Genomic DNA, 21,756 nt, shown 5'->3' on the forward strand with positions numbered 1-21,756 from the left:
ATTCCCTAGGAGATCAGAAGAGATGGTCTGAACGTGGGTCACTTACTACAATTCTCCAATTGGACTTACTTTGCAAGAAATATGGTAAATGGGAAGAAATACCCTATATGCAATGTTTTATGGCCCTCTATCAAAACCCTGCCCTGCAGATGAAATGCAGAATATGTAAATAGGCCAAAGGGAACTATATTGCCAATTCTAGAAGCCTCTGGAGAGGAAGCACCAGTCGTGTGGGGGCCTGTAGGGAAGGGAACAAGAAGAGTCCCTTTATTTCCCTCTCCAAGAGAAGTGAGGCCCTCTAACTCTACTCGGGGCCTGGTACCTTGACCAATACAGGGGCATAGTCCACCTTCTTCCTTGGGAATGGTGCTCTCAGCACCTCCAGGGGAAAGCAAGGGCCTGTTATGTACTTGCCGGGCCCTCCAAACTCTGCAGAGCCAGCAATGGCTCCTGCTATGGCAATAGCAGGCCCCCGCCCCCGCCCCCGCTGTACTCTTCTTTGCCAGGGAGCACCACTCATAGTGGGAATGCATATAACCCTGGAGGGTGACTGTTCCCACTCAGAGTGTGCCTGTTGGAGAAAGAGGTTTTGCTCGGGTCTGTGTTTTTTAAAACTGTTGACTTGTATAACTGGAAATCCCATAGTAAGGGCTTACGGGTGAGCCCACAAGAGTTCATAACTTGCATATGGAGAATATTCTCCACACATAACCCTACCTGGCCAGGTGTGCAGACCTTAACAGCAACCCTGCTCACAGCAGAAGATAAATCTGCCACCATGGCCAAAACTGAGGAGGAGGCAGACAATATGTGTGCTGATAACCTGGTGACCTGTCCTGTTGAGGTGTTGGTCCCAATAGCTAACCCAAACTGGGACCCCAATGATGACAAGAATCAAGAGTGGCTTCATCATTATAGGAATATGCTTCTCAGAGGTATGAGGGAAGCAAGCCAGCCCCTGGTCAATTGGGGAAATCTCAGAGAAACAGAACAAGGCCCTAATGAAAATCAGCATTCCTAAATTGATAATAAGAATGCCTCCAGAATTACAGCCCTTGGGACCCAAATGACCCAAAAGCCGAGTAGTACTTTAATCCCACTTCATCTCTCAGCCCCAGATATTCAGAGAAAACTCTAAAAATTGGCAATAAGTCCACACACTCCCCCTTTCCAACTGGTAGACATCTCCTTTAAGGTCTACAGTAAAGAGATGTGGCATCTGATGAAAAAGAGGACAAGAAGATGCAGCAGCCCTACAGACTACTTCAGGAAAACCAGGAAGAAGATGGCATGAGTGAGTGACCAGGGCCCCCGCCATGGAAATCAGGGCCTGCCTACACTGAGGCCCAAACAATGTGCTTACTGGAAGCAGAAAGGATGCTGGGAAAGGGAATGTCCAAATCATCTCCAGAGAGGGAAGAAAGAGGACAAGCCTGAGGTACCAGTTCCCTGTAACTGGACAAGAAACTGATGGATGGGGCCATGGGGCTCCCTGCCTGGCTCCTCAAAACAAGATCCACATCTCCCCTCCAGGTTACACAGAATAAGGGGGGCAGCCAGTTGGGTTGTTAAATTTTTTTTTATTTTTTTGAGACAGAGTCTGTTACCCAGGCTGGAGTGCAGCACCGTGATCATGGCATACTGCAGCCTCCAACTAGGCTCAAGCAGTCCTACCTTAGCCTTTCAAGTAGCTGGGACTAAGGCACACCTGGCTAATTCTTTTTGTTTGTAGAGACAAGGTCTCGTTATGCTGTCAGGGCTGGTCTTGAACTCCTGGGCTCAAATGATCCTCCAACCTTGGCCTCCTGAAGTGTTAGCATTACAGGCATGAGCCACTGTACCCGGCCACCAGCTAAGTTTTTGATCAACACTGTAGCCATGTTTTCTGTGTTGATCACTAAAAGTGGACCCTATCCAGGAGGGAATGTATATAAGGGATGTGTCTCATAAAGAAAATAAAAGATTCTTGGAGCCTCTGGTCCATGAAATGGTATCTAAAACTTTGACTCATTCTTTCTTCTGTTCCCCAAATGTCCCATTCTCCTTTTGGACTTCTAAGTTTGGAGCCACAATTTCTCTAAATCAGAACAGGATAGAGGTGTTCTGAGCCCATGGCACTGCCATGCTAGCCGTAGTTCCTGGGGAAGTTCCAAACTTGGGACCTCATAAGACTCCTTGGCTAATGTGGTACTAGATAACTGTATAGCATTAGACTGCCTCTTAGCAGTAACAGGGAGGAGACTGTGCAGTTATTAATTCCTCTTGCTGTACCTGAATAAATACTTCAGGGGAAACAGGAAGTTAACATTAGGAAAGTCCATGCCCAAGCCTCTTGGTTCCACACTTTTAATCAATAGCCATATATATATATATATTTTTTTTTTTTTTTTTCGTTTTTTTTTTTTTTTTTTTCAGAGTCTCACTCTGTTGTCCAGGTTGGAGTGCAGTGGTGCATAATCTGGGCTTACTGCAACCTCCACCTCCTGGGTTCAAGCGATTTTTCTGCCTCACCCTCCTGAGTAGCTGGGACTATGAGCGCTCACCACCACACCTGGCTAATTTTTGTATTTTTAGTAGAGATGGGGTTTCACCATGTTGCCCAGGCTGATCTCGAATTCATGGTGATCCGCCCACCTTGGCCTCCCAAAGTGCTGATAAGGGAGAAGACCACCCCTCATATCGTCTTATGCCCAATTTCTGCCTCCAAAGAAAGCAGCAGTAAAAACTAAAAGGCAGAAATGAAACCCACAGGCAGACAGCCTGGTGCTGCACCCTGGGCCTGGTAGTTAAAGATTGACCTCTGACAATTGGTTATGTGATCTATACATTACAGACATTGTATAGAAAAGCACTGTGAAAATCCCTATCCTGTTTTGTTCTGATCTTATTACTGGTGCATGCAGCCCTCAGTCACGTACCCCCTGCTTGCTCACATGCACTCCCTTAGAGTTGTGAGCCCTTAAAAGGGACAGGAATTGTTCACTCTGGGAGCTCGGCTCTTGAGATGGGAGTCTTGCCGATGCCGTCAGCCAAATAAACCCCTTCCTTCTTTAACTAGGTGTCTGAGGAGTTTTGTCTGCAGTTCGGTCCTGCTACACTGGGATTACAGGGGTAAGCCACCACACCCGGCCTAATAGCCATACTTCTAACTCTATTTGAGAAACTCTCAAATTAGCAATACCAAGTGTTACTTGGTTTCTTCCCCTAATGGGGGCACTAATTTTATTGCTCTTACTACTGTTGTTTAGTCCCTGCATCTTTAACCTCTTCGTAAAATTCGTATCTTCTAGATTAGAAAAATTTCAACCGTAGGTGCCTTTACGACCTATCCTGGGAGTCCCTAAAACATATTTAGTTTTAGTGCCTAGAGATTTTCACTCCTCTAACATCTCTGGATACAGTGTCCCTGGATCAACATGAAGAAGTTACAAAAGAATGCCCTCTGACCCTGGCCCCTAAAGAATTTACTTGTGCTAAGTAATAAAATGGCTATTGATCAAAACCTGTGTTCTTGGGAAGAGTCATCTGTTACTATCCAGGTGAATGAACCCTGGATTTTCTGGTGGGTAACAGGGCCTAAGGGCTGCAGAGCCTGCCTATGTAAAGGAGATAGCTACTACTCAGCCCCAGCCCAGAGCTGGCATGTAAAAATTCAGGCTTGGTGTTGCCAGAGTATCTAAATGATCATGAAGTCCAGATTTTTTATTTTCAAATATCCAAGTTTTCAGCTGTTGGCAACTGTGGTCTTATGATACATACTGTTTTTGTCTAAGGTTCCTGGCTTACAACTCCCATAGCCCTTGTTACAGTCTTTTGTTATAATGTTGGGTGTGTCAGGCCTTAGGAGCCAGCCTCTGGAAGCAGAATTGCTCTGACCTTCTCTAGTCCTCCTTTCACCTGCCCCAAGGCACCACTCTAATTGCCCACCTTTTTGACTGTGGGTCATAAAAGCCTCCCTAGAGAGGGTCCTGCCCTATACCCTGGGGAAAGGAACTGCTGACATCAAGAAGCTTCCATTAAAAACCCTAGAGGACTGGGTTGGGGTTGGGGTGGGTCGAGTCAGTTTCTGGATAGCTGAACATGTGGAAGTACCTGGAGGGTGGGACTCCAGGGAGGACACGGAAACTCCATGGCCTCTTCATCTGCATCCTTTGCAATGTCCTTCATAATAAACAAGTAAATGTAAGTATTTCCCTGAGTTCTGTGACCTGCTCCAGCAAACTAATCAAACCCAAAGAGGAAGGCATGGGAACCCAACTTGAAGCCAGTCAGTCCTAAGTTTGGAGGCCCAGTATTGTGACTAGTGTCTGGGAAGGCAGGTGTCAGGGTGGTGGGGACTGAGCCCTCAACCTGTGGGGTCTGACACTATCTCCAGGTAGATGGTGTTGGAATTGAATCAGAGGACACCCAGCTGGTGTCCATTGTAGAATTCATTACTTGCCTGCTGGTGGAGAGAAATCCTCACATATTTGGGGGTCACAAGTGTCTGCATTCATTGTTATATCAGTGTGAGAGCCAAGGAAAAACATGGTTGAAAGTTTCCCGAACCAGCAATTAATTTTTAAAATGCACATTTTAAATTCTGCACAGGTCAAAAAAAAAAAAAAAAAAAAAAAAACCAACTGCAAGCAAGATGCAGCCTGTAGGCTGTTAGTTTCCAAACAATGATTTCCAAAAAACGTGCTTTAATAATTTTTAACAATTTGGGGAGTAACCTTCAGTCACTCAAAGTATATTAAAGTTCTAAGGACCTTACCATTCCACTAATATTTATATATCTTGCCCAATAAGAAATCATACAATAATGCTTTAAGGATTTTAAGTAAAAGGTAATTGTTATACTAATGCTTTGGAAGACTAAAAACAAGTTCTAATATAAGATTTTTTTTGGATCAGTTCTTAAAGAGCAGCTAAAATATTCCATCAATGTGGCATAAACTTACGTCACCAGTGACTAGTACCCTTCTCAAGCTAAAGAGAACATGACTTTCTGCCAAGGAATCTACGAGGAGTCCATTAAGCATGTTAGTTCCAGTTACTTCTTAATGTGCAACCCCAGCATTTTTATTTTTTAGTCACACGGTCGGAACGATAAGACCATTAAGAGTAACAGCTGCCATAAAACCTCATAAGGCATTTTTAATAAGGCCATCAATTTCTGGCAAGACCTAAACAAAGTTAAATGTATAACCAAGCCTGTTAGCTCTGCTATCAAAGGGAACCAAGACAAAAAAATCAATTAATCATTTTGTAAATGACTTACTCTGTAGTGACAGCAGGGGCTAAGGGATCAAACTCCATTACCTCGTAGTAATTAGGTGGCTGGAGATCACTTTTTGTCATCGCTTTAGGCAAAAAAAGAGACCAGTAAACATACATTGTGCTTTTCGAGGAATACATGTAATTGATATTCTTTTTATAATTTATACTTCAAATATTAGATCCTAATAAACACAACCAAAACAGACTGGTGTTCCAATGCTACTCCCAAGTTCAACAAATCTGTATATAACAGAAAGGTTTCCAAACCTCAGCTATCTTAGCAGTCAAAACACAATAGTTTAACACAAGTTTAACACAAGCATTTTTACAGTCTCTTATAGTCAGTCATAATGCTATCTGCCCTGAATTTGTTTCATTAGCTTAAAAATACAAAGAACTACCTCTAATTTCTCCTATTTTCAGTTACCAACGAATCTCTGGCAGACTCATATATTCTCGTAAGTTTCCTTATTTGATGCAAATAATAAGGTCCCATGTACCTGGATGATTGCTGGGCAAAGGTGGCAGACTCTGGTTTGATGGTGCTGCTGCAGTGGTTTGTAGACTAACCGGCTGTAGAAACACTGAATTTGAATGTTCCAGAAACTGAAGAAAGCATAACACATGTTCATATAAACATTCTACATTAAGCTTTTCTTTTATTAGTTAGACTCCTACACTTCCAAGTACATTATTCCAAGAACCATATACTTTGAACTGGACAAGAACAAGTTGTTTGTAATTATTACTTTAGTATTTTTAGGTTATCATCACTTATGAGATTTACTTCGTTTCTGCTGGGCATGGTGGCTCACATGCCCAGATTTCCACATTCTGAGTGAAAATAATCCTAACACTCAGAATGTGGAAATCTCTTGTCCTTTTTTTGTCTCTTGTCCTTTTTTTGTCTGTCTCAGCAATTTGGGAGGATGAGGCAGGAGGATTACTTGAGCCCAGGAGTTCAAGATCAGCCTAGGCAACAGCAAGACCCCAGCTCTAAAAAAAAAAAAAAAAGCTGGGCATGGTGGCTCGCATTTGTAGTCCCAGCTACCCCAGAGACCAAGGCAGGAGGATCGCTTGAGCTTAGGGGTTTGAAGCTGCAGTGAGTTATGATCATATGATCTTGCTATATGTTCTAGCCTAGGTGACTGAGTGAGACTATCTCAAAGGCAAGAATTTACTATGTTTGTCTGGATTTATGCCTAATGCACCCCATTTCCCATAGAAACTGAAAAAAAAAAATATTGCTTTTAAAAATGAAGCAGATTCAATGGCTCAGACCAGATTCTCTGTTGTTTACTCTGAATATAAAATCTCAGTCCTGAGTAGGAAAAAAAAAAAAACCTTAAATCTACAGAGAGGCACTCAGTGACACAACAAAATCAGGACTGATAAAAGATTAAAATCATAATTAGAAATTTCTCAGAATTTTCCTCATTCATTCCACAAATATATCCTGGGTACCTATCAGCTGCCAGGCACTATTAATAAAGCAATAAAGCAGACCAAGTTCCTGCCCTGATGACGCAGACAATCAACAAATGTAAACAGATATCCAATGGCATGTGCTCTAATATAAAAGCAGAGTAGTGGGTGGGAGAGAGACTGAAGTAGAATACTGCTCTAATAGGTCATGGTCAGGAAATGTCTCATCATTGGGGGCATTTAAGCGGAGCCTGACTAAAGTGAGTCTTGTGGTTACTGAAGAGGACACAAGTTCATAGTCTCTGAAGTGGGGACGGCCAGTGTGGTTGGAACAGAGTGAGCCAAAGTAGAGAGGGGCAGGAGGTGAGGCTGGAGAGGTGACAGGTGTGGTCAGATCAGCATTTCAGGCATTTACTGAGTAAAATGGAGTGAGGAAGAAACTCATAGGTGGGTTTTGAGTAAATGAGTGACATAATATGACTTTACTTTTTGAAAAAGAATGCCCCAGTTTTTGTTTTGAGAATAGATTATGAGGTGGGCAGGAGGGATGCGAAGGGAGGCAAAGGTTGAAACAGGGCTTCCCTTAGAGGCCACTGCAATGTCCACCTGATGGTGGCTTGGACTAAGATGCAGAAGTGGAGGTGGTAAGAAGTGGCTGGATAATTGACATACTTTAAAAGTAAAAGGCAAAAGTAAAAGTAAAAAGGTGGATGTCAAACACTATTACCCAAGGTTTTTGACCTATGCAGCAAAGAGTAGAGTGGCCATTGACTGAGGTGGGAAGCCTACAGGAAGGGCAGGTTGAGAGTGGAGACTGGGAAGAAATCAAGAGAAGACATTAAGTGGAAAGTGGATGTATGAGTTCTGAGTTTAGAGAAGGGGTCTGAGCTACAAGAGATACAAACTTGTAGGTTGTCAGAAATTGAATGGTTATTTCAAGGTATGAGACCAAAAGACCACAGAGGAATGAATGTAGATAGAGAAGTCTGAAGCCTGATCCCTGGGGTCTCCAGCAATGAAAGGTCAGTAGAGGAGGAAGAGCCAGCAAAAGAGATGGAGAAGAAATGAAAGGGAGGCAGGAGAAGAACCAAAGTGACCGATATCTGAAAGCCATGTGTGCAAGAAGGAGGAAGTGATCGATTTTGTCATTTGTTGCTGATAAATTAGATAAAATGAGGGACTGCAGTTCTAAATTTCATAATACAGAAGTCACCAGTGATCTTGACAAGAGTTATGTCCACAGAGTGGTAGAAGAGCGTGTCTGAAGTCTGTCAAAGAGAATACAAGCAAAGGAAGTGGAGACAGCAATTACACACTCCAAAAAAATTTTGATCCTTAACCATCTTGCCAACAGGGGCTGCGCATCAACACAATACTGAGCAGAACATGGGAATTAATGACCGTGAGTTATTTTCTGGCCACAAGAATCTGCTGACTAGGCGCGCTGCTAGAAAAGAGTCTTGTTACTTACGTTATCATATGTGTGGCTTGAGGTGAGGTTTTGGCTGATCCTTTGGGAAAACCTAGGATAGTGTGATAACACAGAATGATTACCCTACAGTGAGAACACAAATGCAAAAAGTAAGATCATTTTCCTAGTCTAAAAACAAAACCTAAAATGTACCTTCAGACTGCATAAAGTGTCATTTTGTAATAACTATTTATAAAACAATTGGTTTTTCAGTGCACATCAGGTTTTGATGCCATGGGCAGTGGGAGCCCTGAGACTGTGGAGTATGCACACAACACTAAGAACAGAGCCTTTAGTCTTTCCATCAGAGTAGCTACCACCCCATCGTTTCCTAAAGGATGAGTAGTAGTATAGAACACAGGTTAAGAAGAAAGCTGTGAGGGTTCCAGTCCAGGATAAAGCGGAGCAAACGTACTGCACCCTGTCTCTCCACTGAATGTCACTTAAAAGTGGACAGAATGCATAGAGCAACTCTTTGAGGACTCTGAATAACAGGAGCAGCCTCATTGGGAAAGAAGACCAGAATTCAAGTATCACTGAACTGTTGGTGAATTTACTGTTTTCTGTCCCTTTATTTCCTGACCAAATGCAATGCAGCCTGAACCCTAGGCATCAATGAGAAAGACAGAACTCTAGGAGAAGCCTTCTCATTCTCAAGGAGCAGGAAAGGGAAAATAATCCTAACACTCAGAATGTGGAAATCTCTTGTCCCTTTTTTTGTCCTCTTCTCTCTGTTCTCTCACACCCCAAACCACAGGCAACCCCAAAGTGGCTGTAGCGACAGCAGAGGCAATGGGACCTGTAGGAAATTGAAACAGTGAGAAGAATCTTCTTCAATAGGAGCTGTGATACCCACAGCTTTTTTCCTTTCTCTCCTGCCGTTTAGTCACAGACATAAGCATAGTCAAGGAAATGTGTGGTATCATAGGGTAACTAAAGCTCCAGCTTTATGACTGGATAAACAAAAACGGGAGTCCCAGGAAACTAGAAAGTACCAGATAAATCACGATGATGGAGGACTCAGGAAAACAACCCCATGAAGTTGTTTATGAAATACTGAGCTCACCCCCCGATCCCACCGCAGTCACGATGCCAAAAATGGTGAGAAGTGAACAAACAACCTGCCATCTGGACCTTAGATTGACCACAGGATGGAACATACATGAGACATATTTGAATGGCACTGCAAAGGCTTTGAAAATGTAGCTGACATTGGAGCCACCCCCCATAGAAGAAGGGTAAAATTGTGGTATGAATCTAACCAGGTTGTTTACATACTAAAATCAAAATGTCAATATTCTTGATATGATTTAAATTAAGACCAAGAGTCTCCTAATAAGACATTAAAAATGCCCAACATAGAATCCAAAATTATGAGGCATATGAAGAACCATGAAAATTTCAGCTTGCACGAGAAGACAATAACAGATATCGATGCCAAGAGGACACAGATGTTGAAATTATCTCAGAGATATTTAAGGCAGCTATTGTACACATGCTCCAAAGAACTGCAATCTTTAAAAAAAAAAAAAAAAAAAAAAAAAACACGGAAAAATAAAGTCACAGCAAAAACACAAGATATAAAGAACCAAAATGAAATTTCAGAACTAAAAACCCCAATAACTGAATTAAAAAAAAAAAACTTACAGAATGAGCTCAATAGCAAAATGGAAATGACAGAGGAAACAGTCGGTGAACTTGAACATAAATCACAAAGTATCCAATCTAAAGAGTAAAACAGACAAACAGGACCCCAAACACCTATGAGACAATGGCACAGGTCTAAAATTTGTGTCATCAGGGTTCCAGCAGAAGAGCAGAAAGATTGTAGTTCTGAAAAAAAGACTAAAAACATCACAAGTTTGATGAAAGACATAAAGCCACAAACCACATTCAAGAAGTTCCATTAGTGGGTTAAATGGTGGCCCCCCAAAAGCTATGTCATGTCCTAATTCTCAGAATCAGAGTTTCTGGGGACCAGCAACTTTTTGACAGTCACCCAAGGGATTTTTATGCACACTGAATTATTAGATCCAGTAGGCTACAGATTAAAACAGGCAGCTATTAGCTGAAATTTGACTCTTAATGAATTTTATAGATACTTGTTGTTAATGGGCTTTTATCTGTATTATTCTTTCTCACATTACCCAACAAGATTAGCAAGACAACTCAAACAGAATCACCTACTTTAAACCACATTATTTACCAAGCAACTTCAATCTGCCTACATGTCAGCATTTACTTGTATTGTATGTAGCCAAGACAAGAGGTAGCCAACCAAAGAAACTGACCTAACTCAGTATCTTCATGAGAGAGCCATTGACACTTTATCATTTCCCAACACATGAATCCTTTCTTCTCTTCTTCCCTTATATTTTGCTCTTTTTTCTTCCCAGTTTGATTCTTCTTTTTCATTTTCCTCCCTCTGCCCCTCCCCCTTTTAAATATAGAAAAGTAATTCAGTGATTGGGTACACAAGTATTTAAACAAAACACTAGGCAACTTTTTAAAAAATCTAAATCCACTGATATAAACACACTGCCAAAATATGTTAAGTGAAAAACAAAAGCAAAGTTCAGAACAGAGTGATAGTATGCTGCATTTTATTGAGTAATGGAGAAATTCATATTCATATTTGCCTACAGACACTATGGAAGGACAAATTAGAACCTAACAAAGTAATTATCTGGGTGGGAGTAGAGCGTGACACTAGGGAAAGGGAAAGAGGGAGGATGAAGAGGGAATGAGAACAAGAATTGTCTTATACAACTTTTTATATTGTTTTGATATCTGAATAATGAAAATGTATTGCCTATTATCTAAAATATATACACTTAAAAGGAAAAAAGCTATTGACATTGGCATAAGGCAAATTCAACTGCTATTTATTCTATCCTGCCTCTTCTGGAACTTATATAACCACTCTTTCACTCTTTTTCATTATTTTCCTTCCTGTATCATTCTTGTTTCTTTATGTGAATAGAGGCAAATATTAATATATATTCTTATTTACAACTTTCTTACACAAATGCAATATATTACACACACACTACTTAGCACCTTTTTTTTCCTACTTAGCAATAAATATATTGGTGATTATTTTATCCCCCAGCTATATAGTAATATGTTGTACAGATGTTTAACAGTCCCCAACTGATGGATATTTGAGTTGTTTCCAATTACTTGCTATTGCCCAAAACATTGTAAAGAATAATCTTGTAAACACCTAACTCTGTATAAGTGTGGTAAAAATTTATACACATAAGATTACAGATTGAAAGAAATAAATACATTTATAATTTTAATAGATATTGCCACTTGCCCCTAGAAGAGTTACATAAATTTTGTCATAGTAACTGTCTTTCCATAGCCAACAAAGTATGTTATGAAATATTGGTACTTTTGCCACCCTGAGAAGTAGAAAACGATTTCTTATTAGACTTTAATTTACATTTCTCTATAAGTAAAGTTGAATATCATTGCCTATGTTTATAGGTCATTAATATTTCTTTTTAATACTGTACTATCAGAAAACCTGATGGCTGGATGCAGTGGCTCACATCTTGTAATCCTAGCACTGTGGGAGGCCGAGGCACCTGGATCGCTTGAGCCCAGGTGTTTGAGAATAGCCTGGGCAACATGGTGAAACCTCATCTCTACTAAAAACACACAAAAATTAGTAGGGCATTGTGGCATACGCCTCTAATTCCAGCTACTCAGGAGGTTCCAGCTACTCTATCAGGTTTTATTAGTCCAAGTTTAATACTGGACTATCAGTCCATCAGACTTGCTACTTACTGGCCATACAAACTTGGGCAAGTTCTAGTTCCTTCAATAGAGAAATGACCAAGAAGTCGCAGTCTCTTTTCGTGTATGATGGGAATAATGATAACAGGCCGGTGCAGTGGCTCACTTTAGGAGGCCAAGGCAGGAGGATCACCTGAGGCCTAGAGTTCAAGACCAGCTTGGGCAACAAAGCGAGACCGCATCTCTACAAAAAAAAATTAAAAATGAGCCTAGCCCAGTATGGTGGTGCACACCTGTAGTCCCAGCTATTAAGAGGCTAAGGTGGGAGTATCCCTTGGGCCCAGGATTTTGAGCCTGCAGTGAGTTATGATGGCACCACTGTACTCCAGCCTGAGTGACAGAGCAAGACCCTGACCTAACATCACTGACCTAAATACTTTAGTGAAGATTAGATGAAATAAACAAAACTAGCTTAACTGAGTGCCTGCCACACAGCAAGTGCCCTGTAACTGATGGGGCCATTACTTCTAATTTTGAATCTCATTGCTTTTCTGCCTCCTTTATCATTGTATTTCCCCTGTTCTTCCCCATCTCCTGTTACCACTAAAAATAACAGAAAGGGACAATTTATTGAAGGCTTACTATGTACCAAGTGCTATATTAGGAGTTTTGCATATAGCATCTCACTGAATCTTTGTAAGAATCCTAGAAAATATTCTTAGAAGAAAAATGAACATTTACAGTGGCTAAATAACTCATCTAAGTTATATGGCTAGCAGGAAGTAGTGCTGAGATTCTAATTCAGGACTGTCTGATTCTTAAGTCTCTATTTTTTGCTATTTTATCATGTTTTCTTTCTTTCTTTTTTTTTTTGAGACAGGGTCTTGCTCTGTCACTCAGGCTGGAGTGCAATGGTGCAACCTGCACTGCACTGCAACCTCTACCACCTAGATTCAAGTGATTCTCATGCATCAGCCTCCCAAGTAGTTAGAATTATAGGCATATGCCACCATGCCCAACTAATTTTTATATTTTTCCTAGAGATGAGGTTTTACCGTGTTGCCCAGGCTGGTCTCAAACTCCTGGGCTCAAGTGATCCATGTGCCTTGGCCTCCCAAAGTGCTAGGATTACAGATGTAAGTCACTGCGCCCAGCCATCAGGTTTTCTTACTTGTAAGGAATCCAAATGTCATATTAGTTCTGCAGTGTTACTGACATACTTACAGGGGTATTTCTGTATTCTCCAAGGCTAGCAAGTCCATCTGTGGATGAAGACTGGGTTTTAAGTTGTTTGTTACATCAGAACTTGGAGAGCTGAAATCTAAAACACAAAATGGACTTGTTTGGCTTTAAAACATTTTGTCAGTCAGTTATTACGCTGGATTTTCTACAGTAAAAACAAAAAGAAAAAAGAAAAAAAAAAAAAAAGAAAAACCCACCAAATAAAAGAGATTAATTTAGATATTTCTGTCACCATAAAATCATGAGATTTCCTAGCTCTAAGAGAAATTAAAAAGCATCATTTATGGTAGGTAGAGAGAGAAAGAATTTCCCTGCCATGAGAAGAAGTTGTTGTAAGGGTAAGAAATATTATTGTATTGGATTTTCTAAAATCCTAAGCTGATCCAGAATGGAAAGGATTTTATATCTTGTTCTGCCCAGCACAAAAGTAAAAAGTTATAGTACATACTGAGCTCTACCTTCACCTCAAGCTCCAGTCCATAATCCTTTTTTTTTTTTTTTTTTGAGATGGAGTTTCACTTTGTCACCCAGACTGGAGTTCAGTGGCACGATCTCGGCTCACCACAACCTCCACCTCCTGGGTTCAAGTGATTCTTCTGCCTCAGCCTCCTGAGTAGCTGGAATTATAGGTGCCCACCACCACTCCTGGCTAATTTTTGTATTTTTAGTAAAGAGGCGGGGGGTTTGCCATGTTGGCCAGGCTGGTCTCGAACTCCTGACCTCAGGTGATCCACCTGACTCGGCCTCCCAAAATACTGGGATTACAGGTGTGAACCACCGTGCCTGGCCTCCAGGCCATAATCTTAAGTGAGATACCCCAAAGGGAATAATTACTTTCCCCTCTGAAAATTCTCTACTAAAAACTCAGGAAAACTCTCCAATGTAACTGACTCTACACATCCCACTAGCCTACATAAACAAGTAGCCAACATTTTAGAACTGGGTAGAGATCTAAGAAAACCACAAATTCAGTGATACTGAGTGTTTTTACTCTGGAAACAGCAGATGACATAGGAGAAAAACAAACTGCTTTTAGTTTGGCAAAACTGGATTTCAGCATTTTTCATCATCCTTATTTTGTAATTTACCAAACCCTTGTTGGGAATAAGGACAGCAGAAGATAACAAGTTAGGTAAGATAGGTAACTCTTTTATAAATGTTTATAAAATGCATTGTAGCAGAGCTTACATCACAACTTGGAGAGCTGTAACAAAGCTTACAATGCATTTTATAAACATTAGTTTGTTAATCTTGACAACCACCCTTTAAGGCAATCATTGTTCCCATTTTATAAAGTGAGAGTCTTAAAGGTTAGGTGGCTGAGAGGTGCAGAACTGGCATTTCAACTTGGACTTTTCTGACTTTAAAGCCTGTGTTTTTCCTTCTTCATTTCACAACCACTTGGTTCATACCTTGTAATTTCTAAATTTCTCCGCTTGTATCAGAGATACTCCCTTACCTGATGCTGAGGTGTAGCAGAAGAGCCCAATGATAATAGTGTGTAGGTTCAGAGTAGACTTTAAGTATTGGCCATTGGGCTGAAAAGCCTCTACAAAGCAGGCCAGGTGAATTCCATGAAATTCTAAGTGAGTAGGATGAGTTTCAAGGACCTCCTCCCCCAGACACATCCCATTGCTATACCGGGTTTGACTCAACCATTTGTCAGGAAGTAATCACATCTCCTAACATAGTGCTCTGACATTCAAACTGTCTTCAGTCCTTCTTAGGTGGTATTTAATCATGTAATTAAGGAGAACTGTTTCACATCAAGCTCTTCTGCTGGTCTGAAAAGACCTGAGTGTTTATTTACTTAAGTCTGAAAGTTGATTATTCATGGTGTTGAGTTCTCCCAGAGTGTCCCTAGGCATCCGGGGACTGGGACTTAGGTCGAGGAGATCTTGAGATGGGGCAGAAGGCTCACTGGTAGTCTGAAAACAAAGCAAAAAAAAAAAAAAAAAAAAAGTGTCATGTAGTTTATCATAGCTTTCTCCCCATACATTCTCCTTTGTTGAGGGGAGGATCCTATTTGGATGCATTTTAAGGAAGAATTCTCCATTCAACCAATGGGCAACATTAGTATGAATCCCATCTTAACCACCTACATAGGTTCCTGCTTCTTATTAATAACTTAATAACATTAACTTTACATTACATGACATTAACAGTTTAACATTAACGTTAACTTAATAACATTAAGTTATTAAGGCAAGTAATCTATACCATTAAAACCACTCCAAATTATCAATGCATATCTCCCTCTTTTTAAGACTTGTTTTAGGTAAACCTTGCTTCTTACTGTAATTGGCAAAATGTTCAATTGTTTATTTTATAACGTTTCTAATCACTTACACTGGTGGCTTCCTTCTGGTTATTTTGCTCCAAAATCCTTTGTTGGTTTCTAGTAAACCTGTTTAAATGATCAAAATGCATGTGTTTTAAAAAAAATATGAAAATGCTATAAAAATCTAACAATTATTAATACACAAATATTTAGGAATAAAGACAATCAGCCTCATCCTCCCACAATTATCAGTAAAAAACTTTTAATAACTTTTTTCCAGCTTACAGAGTATTCATACCCTCAGAGAAAACTGTGAGAAAATAGAAAAGTATTAAAAAAAATCTCATCACCCAGAAATTGTTAAATCTATTAACATTATTCCAGTATTTCATCTATAAGTGCATCTATTTTTAAACTTAGTTAAAATTATACTTTACATAATTCTGTATCCTAATTTGATTATGCTGTGAGAATTTTTCTAGCTGAAATACAATTTTTAATGGCTATAATATTTTACCTTATGAATCGATCACACCTTTAACCACTCTTACTATTAGCAATTATTTGTTTTCTATTTTGCCATTATAAGTAATTTTCCAAAATATTCAAATATATTTAAAGTATTTTCACTATTTCACTGTGTATTTTTATAAGATACTTAACACATACCAAAAAATTGACCTTCTACAACTCTGATTTAATTTTACATTGTTTGTCCACTGAGAGTAAAGGAGTATAAACGTAAAAGACTAGAGAAGTTGAAGGCAGAAATCCAAGGTTCAAGTGTCAGTGTTAGTACCTTGTAGCTACATGACTAAGGAGATGACTTCCTGAACCTTGGTCCCCCAGCTGCTAAGAGGGAATAACATTTGAACTATTTCCTCAGAAAGTTATTTTCAGGGGCAAAACTAGATAGTACAGGTGGATGAATGTGGAAATGCTTTGCAAACTGAGATTTGCTTTAGAAACATACAGTATCACTGTTAAGACAATTTGACTTCATGATCCTAAACACTTTAAAGTGTAAGTTTATACTCAATTGGGCCTCTGAGTCCAAGCCTTCAGGTATACATCCAGATGGCCTGAAGCAACTGAAGAATCACAAAAGAAGTGAAAATGGCCAGTTCCTGCCTTAACTGATGACATTAACTTATGAGCTTCCTTCTCCTGGCTCAGAAGCTCCCCCACTGAGTATCTTGTGACCCCTGCCCCTGCCCTCCAGAGAACAACCCCCTTTGTAATTTTTCACTACTAATCAAATCCTATAAAACTGCCCCACCCCTAACTCCCTTTGCTGACTCCTTTTTCTGACTCAGCCTGCCTGCACCCAGGTGAAATAAACAGCTCTATTGCTCACACAAAGCCTGTTTGGTGGTCTCTTCACAAGGATGCGCGTGACAGAATCTGCGCACGCAGTTTAACGATTTTTCAAAAACATGTGCTTTTAAATTCCACCTAGTTAAGCCGGGAACTGTGGCTCATGCCTGTAATCCCAGCACTTTGGGAGGCCGAGACAGGTGGATCACTTGAGGTCAGGAGTTTGAGACCAGCCTGGGCAACATGGTGAAACCCCATCTTGACTAAAAATACAAAAATGAGCTGGGCATGGTGGTCTGTAATTCCAGCTACCAGGGAGGCTGAGACAGAAGAATCGCTTGAACCTGGGAAGCGGAGGTTGCAGTGAGCCGAGATCATGCCACTGCTCTCCAGCCTGGGCAGTAAAGCAAGAGTCCATCTAAAAAAAAAAAATCCATCTAGTTATAACATTAGCTTCTTGTGTTCTAGTCAGTTATGTGCTGGGTATGAACAACTTTCCTAGATCAAGCCCTGAGTGACAAATTTCAGTTTCTTTATTTGCACAACTATTCCCTGGATGTAATGAGCAGATACTTTGGGGGATGTTGGAATAGGGTGAATGTATTTTGCAAGTGGATGGATATGAATCTTTAGGGGCCAGAGCATGGGCTGTGATAGGTAGAGTAACGCCCACCCTCACAAAGGTACCCACATCCTAGTCAACACAACCAGTGAATATGTTAGGTTATATGGCAAGGGGAAATTAAAGGTTGAAAAAAGAATGAAGTTTGCTACTGTTAAAGGAAAAGAAATCTCAGGACCCCAAAATCACTAAGCCAAAAGGAAAAGTCAAGCTGGGAACTGCCTCAGGCAAATTTTATTCCTAACTAATATAGCTACAAAGATAAAAAGCTACCTACCTCTCTCACAATTTTCCCAAGAGAAAACTCCTTGTGGGCCTCAAGATCTTTACCCTAAAACAGTTCTGTTGAATCCCACCTTGGCAATAAAAACTGATAGCTTATCTTCACAAGTACAGGACAAAGGACAGAACTGACTGAGTCCTCTGCCCTACTGCTTATGTAGAAATGCAGATTCACCGAGCCAGACTAAGGTATGAGTGACTATTCCTCTAGCCCCTTCTCACATGTAAATTGTGTATTCTGTGAAAGATTTATCAAAGACTCAAAAGAATGCAACCATTTGTCGCTTATCTACTTATAACCTGGAAGCCCCCTTCCCTGCTTTGAGTTGTCCCACCTTTCTAGATGGAACCAATGGACATCTTACACATACTGATTGATGTCTCATGTCTCCCGAAAATGTATAAAACCAAGTTGTGGATGGCCGGGTACGGTGGCTCATGCCTGTAATCCCAGTACTTTGGGAGGCCAAGGTGGGTGGATCATGAGGTCAAGAGATCGAGACCATCCTGGCCAACACAGTGAAACCCTGTATCTACTAAAAATACAAAAAGTAGCTGGGCGTGGTGGCACACGCCTGTAGCCCCAGCTACTCAGGAGGCTGAGGCAGGAGAATCGCTTGAACCCAGGAGGCAGAGGTTGCAGTGAGCCGAGATTGTGCCACTGCACTGCAGCCTGGCGACAGAGCATGACTCTGTTTCAAAAAACAAACAAAACAAAACAAAAAACCAAGCTGTGCCCCCATCACCTTGGGTGCATATTGTCAGGACCTCCTGTGGCTATGCCACAGGTGCATCCTTAACCTTGGCAAAATAAACTTTCTAAATTAATTGAGACCTGTCTCAGATACTTTTGGTTCACATTACTAAGCTGCCCTTAATTGAGAGATTATCCGGGAATGTACAGATAAGCCCAATGTAGTTATAAAGGTCCTTAAAGGTGGAAGAGAGAGGCAGAAGTGGAAGTAAGAGTGATATGATACAATCAGGCCTGAACTAGACACTGTTGGCTTTGAAGATGGAGAAAAGGGGCCATGAGCCAAGGAAAGTGAACAGCCTCTAGCTGCTGCAAAAGGTAGGAAGATGGATTCTCCTCTGGAGCATCCAAAAGTAGATAAAACAGAGGATAAGCCACTAAGTTTGTGGTAATTTGTGACAGCAGCCAGAGAAAACTAGGAGACTAGTATCTTTTCTGGAGGCAAGAGTTTCTCTCTGAATCTTAGGACATAAGTGTTTCACAGTTGTTCTGGTACAAACGGTTCAAAGCCCAGTCAGAACAAGCTGTTCATAGAAGTAATCCAATCTCCTGAGAGCTAGACAAATAAACACAAGTTCCCCCTCGGAGGAAGCCTTTAGGCAGTGGTCTTATGGTTTGCAATAGAATTCTCCAAAATGAAAGCCAGAAGGCAGCACTCTACTGAAAACGATGTGGTTTTCCTTGGATATTTTTTTGTTTATAAAAATTTGTTCCACAGAAAACAAGAGTAACAATTGTGAGTTTCTTCAGTGCTAAGAAAGCAAGCATGGTGGCCAGGCAAGGTGGCTCACACCTGTAATCCCAGCACTTCGGGAGGCCGAGGAGGGTGGATCACCTGAGGTCAAGAGTTCAAGACCAGCCTGGGCAACATGGTGAAACCCTGTTTCTACTACAAATACAAAAACTACACGGGCATGATGGTGTGTGCCTGTAATCCCGCTACTTGGGAGGCTGAGGCAGGAGAATTGCCTGAACCCAGAAGGTGGAGGTTGCAGTGAGCCAAGATCGTGCCACTGTACTCCAGCCTGGGCACTCCATCTCAGAAAAAAAGAGAAAAAGAAAGAAAGGAAGCATGGTTCCTAGGCTTACATCTTCAGTCGATGCCCTTCTCTGAATACACAGTAAATATGAGACAGTAAAGGAAAGACACTACCATTTCATAGATACTGGTTTTTATGTTTCTCTTTTTTGAGACAGGGTCTCACTCTGTTACCCAGGCTGGAGTGCAGTGACACGATCTTAGATCACTGCAACCTCTGCCTCCTGGGCTCAAGAGATGCTCCCACCTCAGCCTCCTAAGTAGCTGGGACTAAAGGCGTGCATCATCATGCCTAGCTAATTTTTGTAATTTTTTGGTAGAGATGGGGTTTCGCCATGTTGCCCAGGTTGTTCTCAAACTTCCTGAGCTCAAGCAATCTGCCCACCTCAGCCTCCCAGGGTGCTGGGATTACAGGTGTGCACCACCATTCTTGGTCCATAGCTACTGGCTTTATTTTATGGATTCTCTTAATTCACTCAAGATAAGTGGGAAGAAAAACTTAGTCAATAAATTTAAAGGTTAAATGGGACACTGGTGCAGAGGAAGAGAAGAAATTACTATTGAATGGACGTCAATGTGCTAGCACTCTACTAGGTGTTTTCATATATATTATCTCATTTAATCCTCAAAAAAGCCCAACCCTCTAAAAAGGTATTATTATCCTATTTAATACATCAAAAAAAATAAGAAAGAAAAAAACTTAAATCTTAGAAAAGTTATGCAACTAATCCAAAATCATCAGCTAGATTTGAATCCAGGCCTGTTCAGCTCTTTCCCTTATGTCAGACTGGTCTCATTCTTTATCAGCTGATTAGAAATACAGTCATTGTGCAAGTAGAGATTCCCAGTAATTCTCAACAGAAACAGTGCCCCTAACATGCCCTTAACATGCCCTTTTTTTATTATTTCTCTTAGAGGTGGGATTTCACTCCATCACACAGGCTGGAGTGCAGTGGTGCGATCATAGCTCACCACAGCCTCAAATTCCTGGTCTCAAGCTATCCTCCCACCTCAGCCTCTCCAGTAGCTAGGCTATAAGCACCTACTAGAACCACCACACCCAGCTAATTTATTTATTTTTTATTTATTTATTTGAGGCAGAGTCTCACTCTGTTGCCAAGGCTGGAGTGCAGTGGTGTGATCTTGGCTCACCGCAACCTCCACCTCCCCTTCAAGTGATTCTCCCGTGTCAGCCTCCTGAGTAGCTGGGATTACAGGCATGCACCACCATGCCCAGCTAATTTTTTTGTATTTTTAGTAGAGATGGGGTTTCACTATGTTGGTTAGGCTGGTTTCAAACTCCTGACCTCAAATGATTTGCCCGCCTTGGTCTCCCAAAGGGCTAGGATTACAGGCGTGAGCCACCGCGCCTGGCCTTATTTTTTATTTTTTGTAGAGACAGGGTCTTACTATGTTGTCAGGGCTGGTCTGGAATTCCTGGGCTCAAGTGATCCTCCTGCCTCGGCCTCCAAAAGTGCTGGGATTATAGGTGGGAGCCACCATGATGGGCTGAAATGTCACTTTAACTAGGAGAAAGACCTCTGGCATTTACTGAGTAGGAGCTGCACAAGAGAAAACTGTCCCACCCCACATGCCAATACCTTTCCTATTGAGAATGGAGGATCTAGAAAGAGGGGTTCCTTGTAGGCACTCTGATAAGAATGCTGAGTAATTGGTGGTGAAAGTAGAAATGGAAGAGGGGTAAAGAGGGTACATGATTTGCTCACCTCTCATATCCAAGGATGGCATTATTCAAATCCTCGTTCACCTGAATTAGCTCAACAGTTACATCTTCATTCTCCACCACCACAAGCAGGTCCATGATCCTCTCCTGCATCTCCCGACCTGTTTTATAGAGTTTCTGTCAAAGAAAGGAGAGAGATTTCTTCTTCCACACCTGAAACATTCTATAAAGACATATGACTCACCAATCTGTGCATACCTACAGTCACCTCCACCCTTAAGTCGCCTGTGGGGCACTACCTAAGTACTTAACTATAAACAGCTTATCCTTCCTATTGGAAGGCAGTGAGTCATAAACTGATTATATTTTCCTTTAAAAATCAAAATAAGTGTCATAAGAATAATATGGTGCATTGAAAATAATGCTGGACTAAAATCCAGAAGTGCTGTATGGGAATTCTAAATGTAGTGCTTATTAGCTGTGCCATGTTGGGGAAGAAAAAAATAAATAAACACGTTTTTAAAATCTCAGTTTTCTCATTGATAAATGAAAATTATACCCCTTGCCACATCTACCTCAAGGGTTGACATAAAAATCAAATGAGATGTGTGTAATGAGGAACTCTATAAC

At 41.0% G+C, this 21,756-nt stretch overlaps 2 protein-coding genes and 1 pseudogene across 10 annotated transcripts in view; 2 read left to right on the top strand and 1 right to left on the bottom strand.

Annotated features, from left to right (window-relative positions):
• The window catches only part of LOC105476756 (cytochrome c oxidase copper chaperone COX11), a 49,173-nt gene that overhangs the window by 13,603 nt on the left and 13,814 nt on the right, over window positions 1-21,756 (top strand). For both annotated transcript variants that reach the window (XR_011615738.1, XM_024791234.2), the window contains exon 4: window positions 3,059-3,111. Coding sequence is in view for 1 of the 2 variants with exons in the window: in XM_024791234.2 (XP_024647002.2) it covers window positions 3,059-3,111 (53 nt within the window). In the remaining variant the exon portion in view is untranslated. The remainder of the gene's footprint in view (window positions 1-3,058; window positions 3,112-21,756) is intronic.
• The window catches only part of LOC105476758 (target of myb1 like 1 membrane trafficking protein), a 57,038-nt gene that overhangs the window by 5,586 nt on the left and 29,696 nt on the right, over window positions 1-21,756 (bottom strand). For 5 of the 8 annotated variants that reach the window (XM_071082938.1, XM_011732933.2, XM_011732928.2 and 2 more), the window contains 7 exons: window positions 21,170-21,303; window positions 15,497-15,554; window positions 14,958-15,075; window positions 13,130-13,226; window positions 8,159-8,210; window positions 5,763-5,868; window positions 5,264-5,345 (listed from right to left, as the gene is read on the bottom strand). In XM_071082938.1, coding sequence (XP_070939039.1) covers window positions 5,264-5,345; window positions 5,763-5,868; window positions 8,159-8,210; window positions 13,130-13,226; window positions 14,958-15,075; window positions 15,497-15,554; window positions 21,170-21,303 — 647 coding nt within the window. The remainder of the gene's footprint in view (window positions 1-5,263; window positions 5,346-5,762; window positions 5,869-8,158; window positions 8,211-13,129; window positions 13,227-14,957; window positions 15,076-15,496; window positions 15,555-21,169; window positions 21,304-21,756) is intronic. The other 3 variants (XR_003016862.2, XR_011615737.1, XM_071082939.1) reach the window with 3 other exon arrangements.
• On the top strand, window positions 398-3,054 carry LOC139359610 (uncharacterized; annotated as a pseudogene).

The sequence above is a fragment of the Macaca nemestrina genome, chromosome 17, assembly GCF_043159975.1.
Source record: "Macaca nemestrina isolate mMacNem1 chromosome 17, mMacNem.hap1, whole genome shotgun sequence".
Classification (NCBI taxonomy): domain Eukaryota; kingdom Metazoa; phylum Chordata; class Mammalia; order Primates; family Cercopithecidae; genus Macaca; species Macaca nemestrina.